Below are 27,018 nucleotides of genomic sequence, written 5' to 3' on the forward strand. Positions count from 1 at the left end.
GGTTGCGTTTTGGCGGAGGAAACAGTCGAGAGCGAAACCTCGATTTTTGAGTTTTTTGCATGGGAATTTTAGTCCGAGCTGCAGTTGTCCTTATCCCACACACGCACTCCCGCCCACCGCAGCGCGACAGAAACATAACTTCAAAAATTCGAGATTTGAAAAGTTGCTCAGTTAGGAATTGCTCTTAAGTTATCTTAGGTTCTAAACTTTATCCGTGTTGAAAGCAATCGAATGCATATTTTATGTTACGTTAGAGAACCTCTCCGTTTTAACTAGGGCCAAATCCAAATGCTTTCGTATGTCCTTATGTCCTCCTCTACAGGTCGCAATTCTTAACCGTTTCTCGTGAAATTCTGTGAGGAGATTCCAAGATTAAATAGATTTTTTATCGGGCCAGATTTTGGAAATTCAAAATGCGGAAATAAGCATAAAGGCCAATAGCGTCTATGGCGCTTAAGCTTAAGTCTATTGTGAGTTGTTTTTCACTTTTACATTTTCTAAGCTTATCGTGAAGTCCTTAGCTCATAGAGCCACTAGTTATTTTTTAACTTTCTGGCTCAACATGATAAAATAAAATAAAAACATAGGCTTAATTAAGACGTTAATTTATCCTTCTCGAGACTAGAACATGAACCACCTAAACATTTATTTGTTTTTGTATACCAGGACTTCCTAGGGCACCTCTGCTCTCTGCGTCTTCAACCTTTTTGATATGAGGGTTACGACCTTACGACCCGAGGGCCTACCACGAACAAAAAATTGAAATTTCGTTATCTACCTCTCCATTACTCTTGCATATTCGCGCAATAGAGAGGCAGATAACGAAATTTTAATTTTCATGTTTCGCGAGACAGGAAGGGGATACGAAAAAGGGCTAGTTAATAAGTAAAAGGAAGACAATATATTATATTATTGCACTCGATGCTACACAGTTTTGGATGAACCTTTTTCCAAATGGCTACATACTTAAAATAATTTTTATAAACATACTTCTAATTTTTTACGTTCTTAATCTTTACTTCATATGCAAATCTAACGAAAGCAATGGTTATTGAAGGAATTTAAACTCGATAAAATTTATTTTAATTCCACACCTTCTATGTATAATTGTTAGATTTTTCAGTCATATCAACAAAATATGTATAATTGTTAAATATTTCAGGGATGAATCATTTTTCTTGGCCCTCGTTGAAACGAAATCTACGCACATTTAAAAATTGCATGATATTTACTCATACTCGAAACCCTACTGTAATATCCAGTTAGAATATTACTAATATCTACAGTACAGTTCCCTGGCAATAAATATTGCACATCGGTTTTTGGAAAGAGACGAGTGGCTGTTTACGATGAGTGCCGTACTCTGGCGGCCGTCCATCAATTTATTATTCAGTGTCGTTTCATATCAAATAAATACTAGACGTTAAGGCATCAGTTCACATGAGTTTTTTTTATTTTATATGAGCATTCCCTTTCATAGGCTGAACAGGCTGATATGCAATATTTATCCTCGGGGGTTTACGTACTTATGAGTTGGTTATCTTCAAATTTTTGACGTCCTCTGACCGCAACACAACCGTAGACTTAAAACGCCAGTTACGCAAAGGAGTCGGAGAGTTGGACCCGGGTACGTCCTTAAACTACGTCCAAAAGAGAGGTATGGGCACTGTGAATGTCATCTCGCTTTGTGTGGTAGGGCACAGCACAGCGGATGTCATTCCAGATCTAGAGCAGAGCCCAACTGGGGAAGTACCTTCACCTTACAGAAAACCGCAGTCAAATAACACTAGACCCTACTCATAGTGTTGTGTTCCTGCCGGTGAGTAAGGTTGCTCAACGAGGGTGCGGAGTGTTACCACACAAAGCGAGATGACACTCACGATGCCCATACCTCTCTTTTGGACGTAGTTTAAGGACGTACCCGGGTCCAAAATATTCGTGATCGTGGATGGATTAGCATTCTTGTAAAAGTAAAAGTTTGTATTAACATGTAGTGTTTAATGCATCTTCCCGCTACAGCATGCCCGACATTTCAAATTAAAATAATACAAAGCAAGGAATCCGTACGATAAATAATTTATTGTTCTTGAATAGATAAGCGGCACGTGAGGATTGATACGATATCGTATCTTTATCGCTTTTGATAAGCCTCCGAGCAAGACACCGCTTGTCTGCCAAGCTTTTCTGCGCATATCTATTTAAACAGCGGCCTCCTTGAACGGCCACCTAGCCTAGTGGGTAGTGACCCTGCCTCTGAAGAAGGAGGGCCCGGTTTCGAATCCCGGTCAGGGTATTTATTTGTGTGTTCATCACGAATATTTGTTCATGAGTTATGGATGTTATCTATGTTTCAGTTTCATTATTCGCCATAAAGTAACATTAGCATTACATAGTATGTCAGTAAAAAATAAACGAATTATTATTTGATATACAGTAAATATTTAAGAGCATAAGTATTACACATTGCTTAAGTTTAAGTATCTGAAATGTCTTATTGTATATTTAAGACTAAGTTCGATTTTGCGCGCCATATTCGCGCTCATCAGAGGATATAAATATTATAGGGTCATTTTTACACAAATTAACTAAGTCCCATAGTAAGCTCAAGAAGGCTTGTGTTGTGGGTACTCAGACAACGATATATATAATATACAAATACTTAGATACATAGAAAATATCCATGACTCAGGAACAAATATCTGTGCTCATCACACAAATAAATGCCCTTACCGGGATTTGAACCCAGGTACATCGGCTTCATAGGCCGGCAGGGTCACCACCCACTAAGCCAGACCGGCTGTCTAAGTAAAAGTAATTTGTAAATGTCGCCGTTGTCGGACAATACATGCGAGGACTATATATCTAAAATTTTGAATATCAAGCTTGCTGTTCAGATATTCCGAGAATGAGTAAAAAGTTTGATTCCTGAAATATCTTTTAATTGTAAAAGCAGTTTATTAAACATTTTAATTTTTAGGAAAGGTTCCTGCTTTTGTTTTCCTGAATCGTGATTTTGGTAACAACGGCCTGTGTTTATATCGCAGGTTGTAGTTGTTTGTCTGACCAGTGTCCGATAGTTTAAGATGTCATTCGGTCTGTTTATGTACTTCTAATAAAGAATTATATAATAAATAATGATATCACAGTCAATATACCAAGTTTTTCAAAGTCAGGTTTGTCCGACTCGCGCCAAGTTAACTAAGTATGTATTTATTTATATAAATACATATGTATATCGTCGCCGCGTACCCATATTATAGATTTGCTTAATTTGGGGCTAGGTTGATCTGTGTATGATTGTCCCCAGTTTTTTTATTATATATCAGAGATTCACAACAGACAGAAAACCAATAAAAAATATTTTGTACCCAAAAGTTAAGGATACTGCAGCCTAATTTTAGAGTGGTTCAACTTTTGGGAACAGGAAGAATAAATGAAAACACTAAATCTGTGTATGAACTATTATTTCCAATAGTTCATGACTTTCGTAGCTGGAAATAACGTCTAGTGTAGCCTCCTAAATTACTAAAGAATCCGATGAATTAAGAACCTTCTCGTTTTTTTGAAAGTTGGGTAAAACATTGAGGGCGGCCGCACATTGTAACAATTTTGTCAGAAAATTTCGGACGCCCGTCGATACCACACCGCACACCAATCAGAAACTTCCCTCCGGCGAGTCCGAGTTTAGTTCGCGGCTGGCCTGCAGCATAGCTAGAATAGTCTTGGGTTTACAAAAAGTAAGAAAAAGAAACAAAATGGACGATGATCAGTTGCTATTATTAGCATTATTATTCTACTTAGTTTAAAAAAAAGGAGAATAAAACGTCATCTGATGGGAATTTCTGATAGGAGTGCGGGGTCTAGTACAAAATGTATAGAGAGTGCGCCCTCCGAATTTCTGATCAGATAAATTCTGCCGTCCAATCGTTTGCATCCGGGACTCATCAGAAGCGGACGTCAGACACGTTAGAATTCTGATAATATGCGGGGTCCACAACAAAATATATGAACAGAGTGCATCCGGCGGGCGTCCTAAATTTTCTGACAGAAAAATTCTTAGAATGTGCGGCCGCCCTAAACCACCAAACTTAAATGTTTGTTAGGTAATCGTATATTATATAAAAATGAAAGATTATTTTATACATGATCTAACTGTAGGTTGTTTTATTAAAACGTTGGTCCAGTCCATTGTTGCCTAGGTTTTATATATCAAAACAGGTTAATCTCGTGCGATGAAATAACAAATAAAATTGGTACTTGCAACTGTGTCAATGTGAATATTATCTATCATTTATTTCTTATCACTAATATATAACATATAAGGTTTATTCCTTATAACGTATCTCCTACTATTATGAAATGACAGAAACTGCACGGGTTGACATTTGACAATTACGTTAGCGACTGCGTGAACTCGATCGCATTCCCTCTTTATCACGACAATCCACCAGTGCGAGCGAGATGGACTGCGATCGAGTCACAATCGTAAACGTCAAGTATCCAGTAACATAGAAAGCGGCCACATGCATGTTACGAACGATTATCGCCTGCCTAGCCTGCACTAGCCTGTAAAAGTACTGCCCCACACCGCTAGGTACTGGCGTCCACAGGCAACACATATATTTTAAGAGGCCACGTCCGGTTCTTCATAGAAACGTAGTCCTCATTTTCCTCTCTGGATATTAACATTATTAAAAGTATTTTGGTACAGTTTGTTGTATATCAACCACAGCTATGCCCCTATGTTTGATTTTTTTCGAATATTTAATTATTATAAGAGCTAGGAGCATTTAAAAATTTGTATGAAATCCATTTTTCGCTCCTAATTTTACGAAAAAAAAATGTGTTTCACTCGTGCCTCGCCTCGCTTAGACATGGGGAGGGGTGAGTAGATACTGAGTGTTTACTCAAAGCACCCGATGAATACCCGTATTTGCTCATTAAGGTGGGTAAAAACTATTGCTTATAAAATATTTAAAATGTGAGATTTAAGAACTACTTACATTGTTTTTTATTGAAGAGTGTTAACGTGTATTAACAATAATTACGTAGGACGCAATTTTTTTGAAAAAAGAGTAATCATCAGTGAGAGGCAATATGTGATAATGCGTAGTTAACAATTTTGTTTGAAAAACGTTCTATCGATGTTCTAGATAAGTGCATGTCGCGCGTGTGCGCAAAAGTGTGTGTGTTACCCTGCACTTACGACCTTAGCGTTTTTAAAGAAAACTCATAAATGCCGAACCGAAACCGATCATGTTCAAAATTTAGTACTCTATTGTACGGCTAATGTCCCGATATTTTTTCATAATTTTTTTTAATGTTGGGTCGAAAGTTATAATATAAACATTATTTGAATAAAAACAAACGAAACGTTCAAGTTATTTTTTAAACACCCATTTAATAATGTGCAACACGTTGGTGGTTTCTGATTTTTTTTGTGACAATTAGTAACCACGTGTGGAGTGCCCCCCTTAAAAATATATGTCTTACCATATTGAGTACTTAATCCATTAACGGCTTACAAATTATACCTAACCTACTTGGTATCGATACCTGCTGACTCACGTGCATCTTGCACAATGGTTGCCCAATCCCTTTGACTCACTGTACATTCCTGTGATTCATTGTGATTTGTTTTAAATTATTTAATGATAAACTCGTTACCTCATAAGTTTATTACGATCTCGTCTTTTCCTCAAATACTGCAAGAGAAATTGATTCGATTCGATGAAGTGGTTTTCGCGCGTAAACTGGCCTTTGTTTTGATCTCTTATAGTTTTGTGTGTGTTTTTCCATGAATTTAGAGACTGGCTTATAAACTCCTAAGGAACGGAGTCCGCTATTTATACAAAGTAGTAGTTGACTGCAATAAAATTTTATTGAATTTATTACACCTAATCAATAATAATGGTCATGACTCATGATTTATAGTTGTAATATGTAGGTATATATAAATTATTATCGTTGTCATCGTTGGCGTTTCAAAATCTTCGAATTAGCTTATAACTGCATAAAGAGCTAAGTTTCGTAGTAAGTTTTATCTGACAGCTTTTTTTTTTTGTTTATTAACACATACATACAATTTCAAAATAATTCCAGCGAACAAAGCCTCCTAGGGCTTAACTGCCGCTGTAATCGCTCTTACACTCTAATATTATAAGAAGGTTTATTGTTTACATTTTAAAACTATGGAGTGGTTCATATCACAAAGTCGGCAATCTTGATTCCTATTATAAGGGTCTTGTTAATTTATGTGTTAATTAGCTATCCGATACTTTACTCAGATGTGAAATAGAGGGTCTAAGTAAAAGTAATAAAAAGAATCAATGCTTATAATTCATAAGTAATAAATACTTATTCATAAGTTATGAATAAGTATTTATTACTTCGGTATAATAATGTGTATGCGAGTAGGTACAGCCAGCATCAAAAGTAACAGATCAGACAAGGCGTCTAAAGTCTACCATTATCTAATAACTTAACAAAATAAGATAAAGTCAGATCAAGATAAGTTTGCAGTGATTTTGGCAGCCCAGACAGTGCAAGTATTATTCAAAACGTCAAACTTCTATAACATTATGACGTTTACTTAACACTTGCACAGGCTTGACCATCGAAATTGCTGCCAACTTATCTTGGTCTGACTTTACCTATGTCTATATATGATGTGACAGATACTTTTAAATCCCAACTGTTGAGATATATTTGTTTGGGGCAAAGCAAAACTTATCAATTGTTCTTGCTTTTTTCTGTGAAAACATATTCGTAAGAACGTTCCTTCTGTAAAATATTTATGTTTCTTGCACAATTTTTGAGAAAAGTACTACATATATATGACTCGACTGGAAGGCCACTTGTGGGCTTCGTATTCAATCAAAGGGACTCTTAACGACGACGTCCGTTTAAAACAAATTCTCAGCCAGCAAGAAGCCACTTCTGAGCCTCGACAATAATGTACTATTGTACTTTGTTTCTTCCGCCACTATTGATGCTGACTGTACAAAGCAATAATAATGGTATGAAATTGGTTTAAATTTTCTTTCTTCCCTTGTCTTCTGTATTACTCCATTAACGTTTACAATGTTCATATTCATATTATTATTGATAAAAATTAATTAACACGTCAAGGCTAGGTAACTACATAAAATTGGATTACATTTAACTTAATGTAAATTATATCAATTAGTCATGTTACTCGAAATAAATATATATAAAGCTTGAAGTAAATGATAGGTGAGTGAGTGGAATGAAGTTAATTATATCAATTAAATAAAAATGACAATCGTAATTATAAATCAAAAATCGAAGTAAAATGAAGATATTAAAAAAAATCAATAAAAAATAATTTAATATTAAGAATGTCAAAGATAAAATTCACAGGTAAACATAGACCTTATACAACATTGTGTGTATGATGGATCGATGACACTGTCGAAAAATTCATCGATAGTGTAGCAGGCCATCTCTAATAAATAAATAAACTTTATTAGTAAATGTGACGTCACTAGGGGCACCTCGGATGTCGGCAGGTAACGCGTTGAATAGTTTGACCCCTAACACACCGACGATTTCTTGGCTTTAGCGGTAGTATGAGCGGGACCAACAGCAGACTTCCACCGCGCGTGCTTCTGCCTGACTGTTGTTCACGGGTCTTATACGAGCTGAGATTACTTCTAACGTACTTACACGCTTCCAAGATGTAGACACTAGGTAATATTAGGATTTTATGTTTAATGAATAAGGCAAGTGCTGAGTGGTCGTAAGGTTTCCCCGCGGTTATTCGTATTGCTCGCTTTTGGAGCTTGAACACTCGCTTGCGATCTGCCGCTGTTCCCCAGAGGTCAACACCATAAATCAATATAGAGTGAAAATACCCGTAATGTTTTTTTTAATATTTTCGTCTGAAAGTGTCGGGGCCAGTCTCGATAGTGCAAAGGCTGCTGAAGATAACTTGTAACACATAATATATATGTGAGCTGACCATGTTAGACCAGAATCGATAATGAAGCCTACTTAAATATTATGTACTATGTATGAAAAATCAATTCAGACCGCATTGTTGCTGGCATACCCTTCCTAGCGCTCTATTTTATTGAAAAAGGATTAAATTAAGGAAGGAACTCGAAGACATACTGTCCTACATTAAAAATAATGTATAAAAGAATCAATATGCTAATAAACCCTAAGACAGATCCCTAAGATAAGAGACCTCGAACAAGCCTACTTTCGTCACTCAAATTAGCTTTTTAATTTAGTGGAGGCCATGAATACAGGAATATTTCTAGAAGCTTTCGTCATAATGATGGTGCCTTTCATTCATTAATGTAAATAATGTGGTTAACTTGATGTTGAATTTTTTTAACCTTTAATTTATTCTCACTACTGAGGTGTAAAGTTGTATGTACACGAGAGCAAAGTTGTTTTACATTCGTGTTTTTGAGTCTCGCTACGCTCAAGATTCTAACTTAGAATCTTTCGCTTACTTGGGACTCAATATCAATACTCGCAAGAAATTAACTCATTGGTGAGTCAACGTAATATTGCATTTTTGTTTTAAAATATGAAGTAAAAACGCTTGAAAGTGTTATTATCCTGTAAATACTTACAATGCTTATATGTATATATTCATAAATACACATAAATACGAGTATGTATAGGTATTTTGTATAGCTTGCGTATAAAACCCGTTGCCATGTAAAGGACTTGAGCCGAGTTTTATTCGTTGATTTTGGATAAAATTTGGCTAGTTTGAAGTGCTCCTTCAGGGCGGGATAAATACGAAATTAGAACTTGTCCAAAAAAAATGACATTTTCCATTGATTTACAAAAATGTCATACGTTTTCCTAACTCGAGAGGACGTTTTTATAGGACATATGGAGTCCGAATTGTGCTTTTTTTTATTTATACTTGTACCTGATACCTGTATAGTTCGTGCCTTCCACGATGACGCGCAGATTTGTCAAATCTAACCTTTAATGACATGACGTTACGAGTCAAGGCACACGTTTTCGTGAATGACACGACTAGTCGACACGGTCAAAATGGTGAAAAAAAGAGATTCTGCTCCTAGAAATACGTGTAATAATACCTCATTGGATTCAGAATGATGTCTAGAAATTTGTATTGTTACCTATAAATCATTTAAAAATTATTATTATCTCCTTTATTTATCTTTTTCTCTCAGATTAGGCTTTTTACAATATGTATATAAAAGTAAAATATAAAAACACTTACAAAACAATACAAAAGATATAAACACATTATAGAAAAACCTAACCTAGGGTGCCGCCAGCAGCGGGGCAGGGCTCAACTGCCGGTGGTCAGGGCCGCAGAGAGAGGAACCGCCGGACTATCCGCGTCGTGTCCAAGATCACCGCCTTCTGCATCTGACCCTTGATCCAACCACCTAGCGAGAGTCTCTCAAGATAATGGTGTTTATTATTATTATTATTTAGTATTTTGTTCTTCGCGAATATCTCATAAATTAATGACATTTAATTAATTAAAAATCAAGGTTCTTAAGGAGAACTGAGGTTTCGGAACTTTATTTCCATTATTTATAATTATATATGCTGAAAATAGTCCTATGCGTGCGATCTACAGATTGCGCGTGCGGCGTCAAAAACGAGTATGTCGTATATTAACTTAAAAATGGGAAAATAAAAAATTATAGAGTATTTTAAACACTTCATGAAATTATTGCCGTTAGAAATTCATCTTAAAGTTGCCAACAAGTTTGGTTATTGTTAATTAGATAACAAAATTTATTCGAACCATCGTCTTCATTGTATTTTTTTTTTACTAAGAGGCGAAAAAAATATTTCGCTCTGTGGAGCTCTTCTTATAATAGTCAATACTTGATCCCTTACAGCTTAATAGGAAAGTCACCACTGCCTCAAAGAAAGGTTGAATGAGAAGAACTACTGGGAAGGGGATCTTTCCCTTGGGGAAATAATTATTGTCTTCTGGCATTTAAGAATTTATTCATCGACACGATAAATGTAGTGTTATTTCTCAATCACTGTATAAATTTTCTGAGCTATAGCCGGCGATTTGAAGTCAAGCCGTCGACGTATTTCCCGTGACTAATTAGCAAATGGCCGCCTTCCACTACGCAACGCACGCAACGCCGCGCGGCGCGCCTACCATCCTGTTGCGTTATTTCTTTCCATGATTTTATCAAATACACATTTTTCTATTTCATGAAGCGCTGGTGGCCTAGCGGTAAGACCGTGCGACTTGCAATACGGAGGTCGCGGGTTCAAACCTCGGCTCGTACCAATGAGTTTTTCGGATCTTATGTACGAAATATCATTTGGTATTTACCAGTCGCTTTTCGGTGAAGGAAAACATCGTGAGGAAACCGAACTAATCTCAGCAAGGCCTAGTTTACCCTCTGGGTTGGATTGGAAGGTCAGATGGCAATCGCTTTCGTAAAAACTAGTGCCTACGCCAAATCTTGGGATTAGTTGTCAAGCGGACCCCAGGCTCCCATGAGCCGTGGCAAAATGCCGGGACAACGCGAGGAAGAAGAAGAAGACATTTTTCTATTTCATACAGCACAAACAGGTTTAAGGTAGCATCTGCTCAGTCTTTTAAAAAGTAGGTAAGAGTCGAGCATTACTTTCAAGTTTACTCTGTTTAAAAAAACGCATTTAACCGATTTGTCAAACATGAGTGATCCCATATGTGCTCCGTGAACAAAGTTTTGTACGGAGCACTAAAAATTAGCCCAAGAGGGGATCGGATTATCAAATCAAATGAGTTACTTTCAGGATTATGGACCTAGAATACTAAGGACGTAGTTTCGCTAAAACGCAAATAGGATTCCATCATCCACCAATTTTCTAATAGTATAATATAAATTAAAAAGTAAAATAGTATCGGTTTGTTGGCATACAAAGTGATCTCAGGGGGCCGATTTTTCAATTTCGATCGCTCGATTTCGTGTTCCCCCTTTAATAATATCTCCATTACTAGGCATTTAAATTCGACTAATTGAATTGATAAAGAGAAACCAATACCACTTTATTCCCAATTTCTATCGCTTGTATTTCAAAAATAGCATTACGCCGTTTTCCACAGATTTTTAGTGACAAAATCTAGCGCTCGAAATCCAAAAATTTCTTTTTAACGCAGCAATTAAATCGTAAAAGGAAGAATTCTCCGTTTGTGTAGATGTTATGAAATGAGGTTTATATAGCGGTAATGAGTATTATTGTAATAATGACACCTACAAGTGTAATAAAAATTACCTCCCTTTATCGAGGATTTGGCGGCCGGGTACCCTGCATTCGGGCTCTGGCGCTCATGCATAGAATATACATAAATGTTTGCTAAGTGGGCAGTGTCCAGTAATGTTGCCTTCAATTAAACATAGTCAACATAATATAGGACCTAGTCCAGAGTTTGAAACCCAATTTGGAAAGAGGTACTATTCAAGCATTATGTGATAATATACTGCTTCTCTAGGTTTCTTTCACACAGGAATAACCCTCGCTGAAAGAAATCCCGAGAAAAAAAGTGTCTCAGCTAAGGGTTTGTACACAAATCACGCGAGGTTAATTCGGCTACTTTTTAAACCTCCTATATCATCATATTGTTTTAATTAAGATTTTATTAATAACCTCTATTTATAATTTTATAGTGAAATCCAAATTTAAAGCCCCGTTATCGACGTTGTCTTCAAAGAAACTTCTAAATCATTCATCACCATGTGGCTTTTATTCCAAATATAGAATTGTATTTGTGTTTAAAATTCTTCAAATATAAAGTAACCGTTTACATCAGTCATAATTCAACTGAATATGATTCATATTTGGCAAAATATAATCAATCTAGGAGGCAGCAGCTTAATAGTTTGACACGCAAGCCTGGTAGATGGCGATGCGCGCGCGAGGCCGCTCGTTTCCCGGAAGCAGCCGAGCGGCGGCCATCTTGGGGTCCGGCGCGCGCGCACAGGCGTCATTGTGAATATTGTTATCGCTTACCGAATACGAGTCGATGAAACGAGCTCGAAGTCAACAAAAAATATGCGCGTTTTCGTTTAAGTATGGTATCAATCCATCCTACATTTATGAAGTTCAATTTTATTGTTATGGGACCATCCAACTGTTTGAACAACGTCGAAGTAATGCAAAACCGAGTTGAAAGGCAGTCGTACGTTTCTACGACATACATCGCGCTAGAAACGCCATAAGACATATGGAATGTTTGAAAATAATATGAAGGAATATGAGAATTCCCTTTGACAGTGAAATAGTGCGTTATAGTTTATACTTTGTTGTTTTACAGTTAATTTGATTTAAATATAAGTTTTAATGTACCATTTCTTGTCATTTTATTAATAGTCATGTAGATTAATAGTTCGAAGTGTTATTTTTTTTTTTTAATTCTCAATTATAAATGCCGCTCCTAGTCAAATGTTAAATAGATATAATTACAAACAGGACTTGATTTTTTTATCTACATAGGTACTAAAATAAATAAAACGGTACATTAAATTTTACATTGAAAAGGTCTCCAGATATAAAGTTCAAAATAACGGACCTTAAGTTAACGTTACGGTTACACTGGTCTTGCGCCCGCGCAGCCTGCTTTACCCCGCCGATGGGAATGTCTGGCCGCCAGCGGGGCATGCTGTAATCAATTACGAGTACGTTGATAAGTCTCTTGAAACGGCCGCGCCCAAGGTTTAGAGTTGCATGTTTATTTGAAGTTATTCGAAGGTTTGCATATACATAGATAGATTTGTTACACGATATGTAAAGTTAGTTATTTTCTTGTAACTCCGAGGGCTGCTACTTATGTGTATATATATGCAACATATATAAATGGAACTCTTTGGAAGCAGAATACAGTTTGTTTCATAGGTATATCAATGGCGATGATTTTTTTTACCGACTTTTGGGGAGTAAGTCCCATATCGAAGGTCTATGTGTATCAATGTTTTAGTGAGTTAAATTGTGGTCTTCGTATGCTTATACGGAAAAATAAAAAAAAGCTCAAAACTCTGTGCGCGAACTCATAACGTAAGATGGTCATAGTACATATCGCAAGATAGAGGCATCTCTTAGCATTAATATGACCAGCATTTGTAAGATATCACCAGGACCCGTACATGTCATGCCACGCAAAAATTACGTAGTGTAACATACAGGGCGTTGGTTTATAACACTACAAAATTGAGATAACTAATCTATTGACGCGTATAAAAATTAGCGCTTGATACGTAAAAGACACTATAAAAAATCAGAAATATGTATTATTTAATAAACGACCAATTTATTATTTAGTTGAGTGACAATAAGATGAAAGTCAGACATTCTGTATTCTGATTGTCAAGTATCTATATCAGTTAACTAAAGAGGTTGACATTTGACAAATGAATTATTACGAAAATACTATTTGTACTCTTACTCTATGTAGCGTGACGTCATATTTCCGTCAACGGCATGACATGTACGGGCCCTGGATATCACATTTGGTTAAAAAAAAACCTGCGAAAAAGCCGTTTTTGCTTAGAAATGCACGTTCAAAAGATCAGAATGGAAAAAGTGCTTTGAAAAGTGGTTTCAACATATGCAAAAGTGCATCATTCATCTTGGTGAACAAATATACAGGCAATAAAACCATTTATAGCTATAGTTATTTGTTATTTTTTGTGTTTCCGGATACATATAACATAAGTAGCAGCCCTCGTACTAAATATTATTATAATTCGAAGTACCTTTAATTATGTAATAATAAGTAATAGTTTGAAATTATTACATTTCCAACTGGTGATTAATAAACCTTCTTAGAAATATTGTTTGAAGCTATATACCCAATATCAACGTGGATAAGACCGGCATAATGTATTGTTGGGAAGGCCGTCATAGGGCAGAACGTCGTTCAGACACAGCTAGAAAGGAAGAAAAGAGATAAAAGCGACGAAGGAGATTGTAGACGGTTTTCTCTTATAGACGTTCTTCCTCCCGTTATAATGGGTAAGGTCTTATCCATTAATTGTAAGTATACAAGGACACGGGTACACGATCTAAAGAAGTCAACAAATAAGTACTTTCGTCTTAAAGTGTATACCTACATAATATAATATACAGGTGATTTGGGAGATGTGAGCAGGATCAAGCCTACGCATTCAGTAAGTCATAACCATTTATTTCGTAGCAGTATTTGTGAGATTAACGTTAAATTTATTTTTATTGTTCAAAAAAAAGTTTTAATTTGTTTACGACATTTATGAACGCCCTCTTTCTTTTATCCATAACAAGTGACAAATTGAATGTCTTTGGTGTGCGGTTACTTTTGAAAAATCCTATCACACTCAGGTGTGACATTTTATGCTGTCATAACGTATGAAGTGTGAATTTAAAACGAGTGAAATATCTTATGGTAGAACTATTGCAAAAGTGTCCAGCTGTCAGCTATAAATAATAGTTCCAAATGTCTCCAGAGTATCGCTAGAGTAGCTAAGAACCTAGGCATTATTGACGGGGTGAGGTGCGCTACGGATTCTAGGTATTATAGCGCCACCTATTTAAGGTTTTTTGATGACACTTTTTGGTAAGTACATGGAGATTTAATTCCTTACCTCCACCTTCCATATCATAACGGTTAAAGAGGTTTTATCTTTGTTAATTAAGTGTTGTAGGGTGTTCATGATTGTAGATAATCAAATTCGTTTACCGAAAAGTTTATAGAAAAAATAGTACAAGCGTTAAACAAATAAATAAAAACAAATGTAAACAGCTTTTGAAGGACAAGAGGAATCTACCGATATGGCATTTAAAAAAACCGTCCAGTATCCTAAGCTAGAGAGTGTACTGAATCATCAGTACTTAAACCCATAACCCTACTTTCTGGAGATCTCGCAATCAAGTAAAATGTTGATATTCGGGTAGATCATGTACAAATGTATACACAAAAGTGGAATTCATATTCCTCTGAATTTCCTATTAAGAAAATGTCCCTTGGGAGTGTATAAGCGCTATATCTAGATTCAGCAAGTATTTTCTAAACCAAGATGTATTTTTTCCGCAAAGATATATAGGACTTTTGTGTGTAGAATTTAATAAACTTTGAAAAAAAAATTAAGTTTATTAATTTCTACCTGTTTTACACCATATTATCATAGAGAACGTAGATTTATATCAAAACGCGAATTTCTTGAGGACGGTACACATTTTCCAAGATGGCTGCGATTTCTCGAGGTTCCCAAATGTGAAATGGTCATGAAAAAGGGGCTTTTAGTTTACCTACCAAATTTTAGAACTGTTCCAGAGATTTCGAAGTTTGTCCTATTTCGATTGTGCTATTATACCGTGATGAAATAAATGAACAAATGGTTTCTCATAAAATTTGATGCTAAGTCCGAATTTGATAGTTTGCCACGGCGGAACTTGCCGAAAGTACAAAAAGGAAGGCCACTTCCGCTGCGAAAAAGGAGGGCTGATTTAACCCATCTTATACCAAAATAATAGTTATTGCAGCAGTTAGAAATTTACTGGTAAACACAGAAAAGCAAATCCTGTCAGTGTTTTTTTTTTGCCGGAAGTGCAGTCGGTCTCAAAGGTGACCATCGGAACACCTTGGCAAACAAGATTATGGATGCAAGGTCACAACCAGTACCCCTAAATATACTCATCTGATACCACCATGAAACCAATTCCAGTGGGTAGATATAACCCTCATTATAAAATATTAAGTACAAATGGTGGACTTAATGCCTGAAGGTATTCTCTACCAGTCAACCTCTGCGTCAAAAGAGTCGTTTCTTAGATGCAGGCTTTGTACTTGAGAATAATTAACCGAGATTTTATTTTATTATCTCGAATTCTAAATATACCTTTTATTTAAGAACACAACATTTTATTAATTATTTCAATAAAATGCATTTTGCATTGGCCTACCCTGTACTTAATCGTTCACTGTCCGTGCCCAGTACATGGGTCACCGTTAGTAAGGTTTAACAACAATTCAGATTGGGATAACTAACGTGCATTGTCCCAACATTTTAAGTAGTAAATGTCCGACTTAGTTGAATTATTTGTTGTATTCGTTGTATCGTAAATTCTTGGAAATACGCCGAGCTTCAATTGTTTCTCGGAATAAATGAAAAACGTAATAAAATAAACGAAACCGACTAATGAATTCTACCAAAGGTCGCGGTAAAAGTCAATATCCTATTTCTAAAGCCAGTATATACAAAGCCAATAATTGGATTATGTTTTGAAAAATTGAAGGGAAAATACAATATAGCGGTATTTCACAAGAATAAATTGGAACCTATGTCACATTCTATTATAACCCTATCAATAAAGCTTGTGAATACGGATTCCGTGAATACGGATTAAGTTACAGTATGATTGAGTGCGAATATCTAACGAACTGTACCCCTAGAGTACATTTATTCGATAGCGTGACGTGACGTACGCGTTTGCGTTAAATCTCATTATGATAAGCGACAGTGTGGTACTTTTTAATTGAGAACGTCACAAATATTATCTGTTACTGTTACTACTACTGTTAATATCCAGAGAGGAAAATAGAGACCACGTTTGTATGGAAAAGCGGTCATTTTATCGCCTATACCTATATGTATGTGGTGATCGCGAGTTGCCTCATTACTCGTATGCTCTATCTTGTACAGCTGAGGTGATATCTGTGTCAAAAAGTCAAGCCGCAAAACAACAGATACATGGGTTACGTAGAGTATGCATACGTCATGACGTACACACGTATGTAATATGCACGTTATGTAGCATTTAGAAAATAGAAATAGTTATTTACGATTCAGATGCATGAAAATGGGAAATTCGCAACGAGTGGTGATAAATTAAAACACGACCGAAGGATTATTGATACCTATTCGCACGTGTATCGTACAACGTTTTACAGTACATATGGCCCTTTAAGTTTCGACATATGCACGGAAAGTGCTCATTCCGGCACGCGTGCGGGAAAGTAGCACCATATGTACTGTAAATACATTTTATTAAATTAATAACACAATAAAATATCAGGGCTACGACTCGATTTGAGAAATTATAATTATATTTGTTTGAAATATTGTTAAATGTCAACAAAATGTCACGCACGTAGCTATCTACTATAAAACCCCGTATTCCATAAATAAAGCGTGCAATATTCAACCGACTTTCGTAGTGCATAGTAGTGGAAAATTGGAAATAGCTCAATGGAGCGCGTTTTTTGTACATAGAAAAGAAGTGAAGGATGTGGTGAGTGAGGAATATATTGCGAGGGATGTGTGTTGCGGGTTGCAGGGTACGGACGCCAGCGAAAAACATTAAAAAGCTACGCTCCCGCATCACCCCGCACCCCGCTCGTTTATTTGAAAAAAAAACCGCTACACCGTCGCTACACATCGTCGTACCGCTCAGCTACCTCCCACATCTCTCCGGTGGAAACATTCACATCGTTCTACATCCTCGTTACGCACCCTCACCCTGCTCAGCTACGTACCTCGCACAGCTTTGGTGGAAAAGCAGCCTTAGACTGTTAGACTCGAGCGACTACTGCGCTGTTTAACTATTTTTAGGGTTCTGTACCCAAAGGGTAAAACGGGACCCTATTACTAAGACTTCGCTGTCCGTCCGTCTGTCACCAGTCACTCATGAACCGTGATAGCTAGACAGTTGAAATTTTCACAGAAGATGTATTTCTGTCGCCGCTATAGCAACAAATATAAAAAAGTACGGAACCCTCGGTGGGCGAGTCAGACTCGCACTTGTCCGTTTTTTTTCTTATTCTGTCCTCCTTGTTTAACTATACTTAGTCACTAAGTACAACCTTAGGTAATATTTTCAAATAAAATGCTACAACTTTTTTAGTATTTTTTGATAATATATGTCTACAATACTAAGTTTAACACGTTCGTTGTAAATAATGTAATAATAACTAACACCTAACATTATTAAAAGTTCACCTTCGTTTTTCAAACAAACAACTTGTACTGTTATTGTCATAAGTAGATCTCATATTATTATTTACAATAGTCATGAACGAAGTGCAAGTAGGTAGGTACCGGAGTTACATTGTTTATTATTTTACCTGTCCCGTCCCCTCGGGACACCGGGCTTTTTTACTTGAGGGGTTGTTTCCTTCTCGTAAGGTAAGCTGCAATGGAGCAAATGATACACATAAAACAGGGATGAGTATGATCTTTAAAATAAGTAGGTACTTATCGGTTGCTTGAGAACGATAACCGCCATACTTGTTCAATATGGATCAAATGAAAGTCAATGATAGATTTACCTTCTTAGACCTGAGGTGGTTTCTGTGAACTCCAGTCACAGAAACAGCTACCAAAAAGTCGTGCTAACCTAACTTTGGTAACTTTATTATTTCAAAATATAAAGACCCAACACCGTAACAAATTATTTAATCATAAGTGCGAATGTTTGCTAACAACTTTTCGTTATTTGTTTGATATTTATTGTACACGAGAAAAACTTATCATACAAAAAGCGGACTTAATGCCAAAAAGCTTAGTTCAAAATAAATGAAAAATTACTTACTGCTATCGCATAGCGACCCGAAGTGGATCTCGGCCTCCGACACCAAAGACCGCCATGCTTCTCTGTCCAAAGAAATTTGTTACCAGTCTAGTTCTAAAGGTTAAATTTGTCAACTTCGTGCGTCATCATGAATGACACGATCATTACCTACGTCAATTTTTGATTTATTTGTTGCGGGTGTCCATGGGCGATGATTATCGCTTACCATTAGGCGATCCGTCTACTCGTTTGCCTCCTATATCATAAAAAAAGTGTTATTGTCATGTCTTTAGTGACAGTCTGACATTTAAGACAAATGCTTGACTGGTTGGTTGAGCTGTATCTTTTACTGAGGTGTGCCAATAAAGAGTATTCTATCTATATATCTATCTATGGTTGACGTAAGAAGCATCAACATCGGCCCACGCGTTTGGTCTCTAAATTGCCACAAAGGAACTAACATGACATATTTATTACAAGGCCCATATTACATATACCTTATAGACTAACATAAATATATTTACATTTTATAAAATTAAAACTTAACACTGATGGCTTAGCGGTAAGAGCGTGCGACTTGCAATCCGGAGGTCGCGGGTTCAAACCCGGGCTCGTACCAATGAGTTTTTCGGAACTTATGTACGAAATATCATTTGATATTTACCAGTCGCTTTTCGGTGAAGGAAAACATCGTGAGGAAACCGGACTAATCCCAACCAGGCCTAGTTTACCCTCTGGGTTGGAAGGTCAGATGGCAGTCGCTTTCGTAAAACCAAGTGCCTACGCCAAATCTTAGGATTAGTTGTCAAGCGGACCCCAGGCTCCCATGAGCCGTGGGAATACGCCGGGACAACGCGAGGAAGAAGAAGAAAAACAACACTATTGATGCGACAAAACGGCGAGGCGCCGTTAAATCGGCTGCAAATACCTATGCAAAATATCCGGCTGGGGTCGAATATGGAAAACTCATCGCGCTGGCGATAATAGTGGTCAGAAGACCTAAATCTACTATACATATTACCGGATTTGAATGAAAGCCGTTCTGGGGATTATCATCGTATAGAGCCAAATCTCAATGATTTCTCCGAAACTATTAATTCTCTCTGAACATGCATGGAGTAAATCGGTAGCCCTTAAGCCTTTCATTGACCTCCGTTTGTTGCATGCTCGAAGCGACAATCTAGCCAGTATAGATAGCTCTTAAATTAAAACCTTCGACTAAACTATAACAGCATCAGCTTGTTGAATCATCGCCGCTGCATCAGGAATTCTTTACAGTAAATATCCCTAATTCTTTCCAATTGGAATGAGTGATCTTCATGTAAATTATAAACTAAGAATTAAACAAACGCAGGCAGCAAATTGTTCCTTAGAGCGGTTAAGACAACGTTTTACACGCGCGTATAAGCACGTTTTTGGAAGCGCGTGTAGGTGCGAACAGGCTACATGTAGCGAAATGTAGCGCCGCCCCCGCGTGTAAGCGCGAAATACCGAAACGACCGCGCAGAAAAAAACGCTAGTCTGAAACCACCCTTATAGGAAAGTTTTTGTATTGACTGCGTATGAACTTTAGATTGCAAACACAAACCCTTGTTTCTGTTTTGCCTTCAAAAACTCACTCAAATCAAAATATATTGTGGTTAAGAAATTCTTCTAAAGAAAAAAACATCGGGTTGTGTCAGCTGTCAGACTATGTAACTTTTGCCTGCTTACAAACGTAACTTATAAGTGGATAACAGCCCGCTTAGCCAACATGCCAGTCGTTAACGTTCCGTAGCGAACGAAACGCAACTGTCACTGTCGCACTAATATGGTAGACTGATAGAGAAAGGTCGTTCATAATATACTGGTACCTTGTCAAAGTAGAAAAACTTCAAGTAGGTAATAGTTTTTTAACTTGTTAGCCATTTAATTAAGTTTATCACTAAATATGTTAACGAAGGGAATAAGGTATACGTATTTTCGCATTAAATGACTGAAACTTTTATTTTAATTAACTTGTGTTACCTAGCCTACAACTGAAAATAAATGAAAAATAGACATGTTTTAGTATTTTCTTCCTATCGAACCAACTCTAACCCTACAAAGTTTTGGATGGAGTCTGCCCTTACATATAGCTTGTTTTCCGTGTGTTTTGCAGGGCAAATTCACCCTTGATTAAAAGGTGTACAAATTTAATATAAAACAACACTATTGCGTTATCGTCTTCTTAAATATTTTCGTCATCCCAGGCATCCTATCAACCACAAAATTCGCATATCCCAATTATCTTGTTATTCCTCAGTTTATATAAACATATGAACCATGCTCAGCTCATAAGCAGATTACTCGGGAGGCTCAAACCAGACAGCGTTAAGGCTTTATTTTATTACCACGACTCCACACATACTAATTTAAGCCTTGATCCAACCGCGTTAGTTACATTTTAGATCAACACCTGTTCAGGTAAATGTGTCGACCGGTTAGACCCTATTTATTGCTCCGTGTGCTGTTTCACTTCAAACGCAAAATGTCGTATAAGTCTGTTAATATTTTGGATGTAAAGACTTTTTGCACAGTGACGGGAGTGTTGATGAAATGCCGTTTTTGAACGTGTTTTTCACGGAAAGCAATATCGGTTGTAGGCGTGTCCGATCCGTGCCGCCACGGTGAACGGTGGTCGGATTCAGTTTGTGGTGGCAATGGATTTACTGCGCTTTATAATGAAGTTGATGATGATAAGTTTTTGTGTATTGTTATGACAAACTAAGCCGCATTGAGCTTATAATATTTAAGGCAGAGGAGGTCGGTCGTTTTATGCAGCCTCAATCAAAGCCTCAGTACACTTATTTTATGAGCTCTGTGGATAAGGCCACTTACGTTACGTGGTCGCTCGCCCTCGGATTCGGGCTTAAAATTAACACTTGTTCGTAAATTCTTGTTTACTACTATTGTTGTACAATTGTTTCCTAGTTATAAAGTTATATAACTGCTAAAATACAATGTAGACTCACGTTTAGTGAAAATCTAACATAAAGTTTTAGTAAAGGCATTTGTGGCAATATAACAAATATTTGTGTTCAATGACTGTAATGACACTGATGACTATTAGCTGGAAAAAAGATCGGGATGTAATTCAAAATCATAATACGCGATATAATCCATTTAAATAGCTGTTTTTTAAGACTGTGAACGCCGAGATATTGCGACTATACTCACGAGTAACCGTAGTTCTCGCAATATCAATATTTTTATAGCGCACAGCGCCTTTGTAACCGTATTGTGAACGTCATTATCAGGCGCGATGACCTGTCACCTCCGATCGCATTCGTATACGTAGCAACACTCTTTGACCACTGTTGGGCTTTATTTCTATGCAGTAAGGTTCACCAATTGACAGTTAACTTTGTGCACTATGTATAGAATTCAATTAGCCGCTTCGTTGATAGCTGACCTAAATGCGCAGTAGGTACATAGTGTTAAAATAAATTTTCTATATATCTCTTTTGTATTCTATTTTCGTATACGGAAACTTAATTATATGTTGATTTTTGTTATTCTTTATTGTTGTTGAAACACCATTATATGTCTTATGGATAAAATGCAACTTCCTCATCAGTTTTTGAAGAATAAAGAATGCCTCTGCGGCCTATTGTGGTGAAAAAATAGTCCCCATATTTACCCAGACTTTTCTTTTGTCAACAGAGTGAAAAATGGCTGAGCTACGAGACTCTAAAAGAGGAGATCCTCGAGAAAATCCGTCGGTTGGAGGAAGAGCGTCACACCGTAGACCTCTGGTCCAATGGGCCCGAGTGGGGTCGCAAGCGGCGTCGGCGTCAAGTAAGTTTAATTTATTGTTTAAACAGTATGTTTTATCATTACTTAGCCATATTAGCTATATTTATTTGAGAAAATCCGTTGACTGGAGGAAAAACGCCACACCGTAGACCACTGGGCCCGAGTGGCCGGCCGTGAGGTCTGACCGTGGGGCCCGACTTTGTTTGTCCGTCCGTCTGTCAGTCTGACTGTTTTCGACCTCTTTACGCTTGAACCGCTGAATCGAACCAATTTAGATTAAATTTTGTATGGAGAAATCTGAGTCCCGGGTACGTGATATATCGATACACTAATTCTACACAGAAAAATTCGCGGGCAAAAGTTAGTAGCGATTGTACCAATATATATGTTGTTCGACCAAATGGCAAGAAAGAGGGGAGGCCTGTGCCCAGCAGTGGACACTATAACAGGCTGAAAAAAAAATGTTCGACTCAAAGAGGAGAATTACCCGAATATAAGAACCAGATTTTTTTTGCAATGGCGGGGATGATCTTATAGCAAAAGTTGTACCTTAGCTAATCACGTCACTCAATACGGCTGCGGGTAAAAAAAAGTATAGATAGATGCGAGTAAATAAAATATCTAGGTATAAGTATATCGCCAAGAAGGTCTATACGCCCATAAAAGGCCATAATAACGATAAAAATTGTTATTTAATAAAGTATTTTATATTTAGAGGACGCATGAAAAGGGACATATAGATCCTCCCTGCCGAATCCTACTACGTTGCCCAAATTGAATTAGTACCTACATATTTTGTTTTTATTTGTATTGTAAGTATTCTTGGTTTCTTTGTATTTTCATTTGTTTTGTTGTTTCGCAGTACTTTGGTAATGATGTGTAACTAAAATGAAAAAGAAAATAAATAGATGTAGGTACGCCTTTTTAGATTAGTAGTGTACTTTCCTTCATCCATCAAACAGCAGATAAGCAGTTGGCCTTCTCCTTGGCAGGTCGCTGTGTCACCCCCATACGTCGTCTACATGCTCCCTGACGCTGACATCATGGAAGACTGGCGACAAATTAGAAAGCTCCTCGAGAGAGACTAGGATGAGGCGGCTAGCACACCTGCCCGCGCGCGACCGCGCCACGCTCTTCGCGCGCTGAAGAGGAAGTGATCGTGGTTAGTTGTGCTAGCCTTATATAGGATAATAGAATCAACTTTGAAGCCCATAAAATGAACATGATTTGCGGGCCATTTTTCGACTTTTGAACTTTTGAAATTGTTGTAGGGGAGATCAAAAGAATTTCAATAACTCACGCGACCGTGTTCGTAATACGAAATATTGTTTGAAAATGTTGTGAATGCCAGCCCTGTCTCTAACATTATTGTAACAGGTTTGAAGTTATCCATAAAACTTAACCTTTTCCAAGTTTTTATCCGTTTTTAGTTTTCACGAAACAAGCATATTTTAACTTGTTGGATTTGTGGAGGATTCCGTCACTTCGATTTGTCTAATATATTCTGCAAGCCAACTTTAGTAGAAACCACTTTATGCTTCAGTAGAAAGGAACGAAATTAAAAATTTGTTTGGGAAAGCGATCCTTTGCCTACTTTTTCCAAATTTGCCGCCTTTTTCTACTGACAAAGCTGCTCGCGTAGCCAACATGCCAATCGTTAACGCTCCGTAGCGTAGTGTAGTCATCTTTATCACTCTACCATATTAGTGCGAGAGTGACAGTTGCGTTTCGTTCGCTACGGAGCGTTAACGATTGTCATATTGGCTACGCGGGCTGGCTTGCTAGAAAGTATACAATTGTCTTTGGTAGAAGGCAGAAAAAGACACATCAAGCCAGATTTGATTATCGTGTTAATGGCTCCCATAATTTAGCTCAATTTCGTTATAGTTGTTATATTTGTAGCTGGGTCCCAACGGCTTATCCTTTGTCTATTGTTTAATAAAACGGCGCGTGCCACTACCTGCAAAAAAGGGCCCGGTCACTTTAACCGGTTATTTAATTACAACTCCTATGGTAATTGAAATAAGATGAACAAATGGAAAAATAATTTGCGACGTCTTGTGTGGTCCCTATACGGTTACTGAGTGCCAGCGAGTCGAACGCTACCGAAACAGCCTAAAATGTGTCCTCGATATGCGTAACAAAGGCGCGTTATCGGAGAGCACACCTACACTGGTTTTTTGAGCGTTGGACTAGCCCGCGCTCAGGTGCCAATTAGAATTATACTACCCTTTTTTTGCAGGTAGTGGCACGCGCCGTTTTAGTTAACAATAGACAAAGGATAAGCCGTTGGAGGCCAGCTACAAATCTAACGACTATACTTGATTACATTATTGAACTCGTAATTAAGTAGGAGTATGGTTTTACCTCCGGCCAAGTTTACAGAAGTCAAGATTGACGATGGTTGAAACGTCGAAGAATGGACCTCGTATTCATGTGGTACTTTTCGGTAAGAACATGTCTGTATACATTTATTTGCAATAATATCTAACACAACGAATGGCGCTAAAATTAAATAGCCATAAGAGCTTGTCGGTAATTTTTGGGCTCTTACTTGTGTAAGATATAATTACAAGTAACTTATACTTATTATCATTAAGAGGGAAGAATAGCTTTTCGAATCTAACGAAATAACGGTAATTTTTCTATGAAATCCCATTATGGGAGAAAACGGTTTCCACTAATAAAATCTTAACAAATCACTTTAATTTTGATGTCGATCGCTTCAGCATAATATATCCTGTTTATAGGTTTCGCTTTAAAAAAAAATTGTTTGGCAATTTTTGTAAAGAAGGAAAACCTATTAACTAAATATTAATATAATTAAGAGAATGGAAAATATTTAGAAGTGGAAAAACGTTTTCTCTTTTTGTATGGAGTAGCACGTGGTATATATCCTTCTTAATGTGTAATGATTCATTATGATTAGGTTAGTTGTTGTATGTGTATTTATTTTAGTGATTTTAATGCGGGAATCAGATTTTTTTGTTAATGTCAATGGCTTTCAATCGCATTTAACTTTTCACTGTATTCTTGAAGTTGGATAAAATTATAAGCAGCTAAAATCAATTCAAGCCATTACTCATCCACTTTTATGACTATAAACGAGACACCCTAAAGCTCTCGAACACGTAACACGTAAACATGTACGTACGTGTCTAACATTTTTGTTTGTTACTGGAGTGTAAATGTATACAATACACATATAATTTAAACCCTTCTTGCTCAAATTGATGGGTATTTAATCTTTACCTTGTGATTCGCCTAGTATCATAAATGGCAGATTTTCTTTTCTATGAAACCTCTTATTTTCTGGAGCTTGGTTCAATAAGTAACCATTGATATGTAATTATATTAGACATTTTCAGTTTTTTACTCTGTGTATTGTGTCAATGTTGTATTATTCTGATATTTCCCACAATTTTTCTTTGGGATTCACGCTCGATTATTTTATTATTCTTAAATCGTTGTAAAATTGTTCCATTATGTAACTAGACAATATGTGTCAATATGCCCTTGTAGAATAAATTGGTATACCACAAACCACAAATGATAACTTATTTTTATAAATAGTATACCAATAAGATAAGAAGCCGCCAAAGTGCGACATGACATCCCATTGGCAAAATCGTTGACCCAGGTCAGTCAACGTCAAATACGGTATATATCTGAACGTAAAACAATAACTTAACCCTTTTCCAGGCCCCACCAATCTACAAGGTTTTCCCAGAAAATCCAAATATATTCCAATTAATCCAGCTTTGACGATTCATTTGAAGACAAGTCACATTTCCAGAAACTGCAATCTAATTTGAAACTTAAATGGCAATGCTAAAGTTGAAATTGTAATGGCGCGTATGTGGTCGACAAATCGTACTATGCCTGGAAAAGGAACCCAACCATCCTTGAAATCTCGAAAAAAAATTGTCTGTTTCATACATTTTGCTGGGCTGATGTTGAAATGTCCTATGGGAGAGTGAATTTTTATTTCGCGATGTCGGGGTTGGTCCCATAGTAAAAGTTGTTCATTATGACCTAAACGTTAACGGGTTTAAGTAATTACTTTACGTTCCGATACATACTGTATATGTTTACACTTACTCCTAAGGCGAAATATGTAAAACATATCTTTGACATCGTCTGTACAATCAATTATGCTAAATCATATGCTATGTTCCATCATCAGTAGTTGGGTAAAGTTTAGTGTTGTATTGGAAGCACAGATTTTGTTATGCGATATCGTGTCGTCTTAAAGTCGGATAAAGTTAGAAAGTAAATAGATTTTACGAGGTTGCAAGTGTTAGTACATAGGCCAATAATTTTTAAAATAAATCAAGTTTTCTATGATGATTGTTACGCTTAATTCGAAGGAAATTGCTGTGTTTTGTAAAATTAGTAATTTTAATTAAGATGTGAAAGAGTTTTGCATTTAATTCGGAATAAATCAATTTGAATTAAATTTTGGTTTGATTAAATTGAACATACCCTTAACCCTAGAGGGCCATCCCAAGGATATACGCAACGACTGAGGACCTACCGCGAACACCGAAGCTCGCAAATTGCTGGCATCTTTTTCTTTTACTCCATTAAGGCGTAATTAGAGTGACAGAGAAAGATGCATTTTGCGAATTTCGATCATCGCGGTAGGCCCTTCGATTTCGCTCTTATCAGACAGTGCCCTACGATCTTATACACACCTTCAATATCGACCAATCATAT

At 36.8% G+C, this 27,018-nt stretch overlaps 1 protein-coding gene across 1 annotated transcript in view; it reads left to right on the forward strand.

Moving 5' to 3' along the window:
• The window catches only part of LOC133525548 (breast cancer metastasis-suppressor 1-like protein), a 233,191-nt gene extending 206,433 nt beyond the window's left edge, over nt 1-26,758 (forward strand). The window contains exons 4-5 of the mRNA XM_061861838.1: nt 22,207-22,341; nt 23,292-26,758. Of these exons, the coding sequence (XP_061717822.1) occupies nt 22,207-22,341; nt 23,292-23,387 (231 nt within the window). The 3' untranslated portion in view covers nt 23,388-26,758. The remainder of the gene's footprint in view (nt 1-22,206; nt 22,342-23,291) is intronic.
• The last annotated feature ends 260 nt before the right edge of the window (nt 26,759-27,018 follow it).

This window comes from Cydia pomonella, chromosome 15 (assembly GCF_033807575.1).
Source record: "Cydia pomonella isolate Wapato2018A chromosome 15, ilCydPomo1, whole genome shotgun sequence".
Taxonomy (NCBI): Eukaryota; Metazoa; Arthropoda; class Insecta; order Lepidoptera; family Tortricidae; genus Cydia; species Cydia pomonella.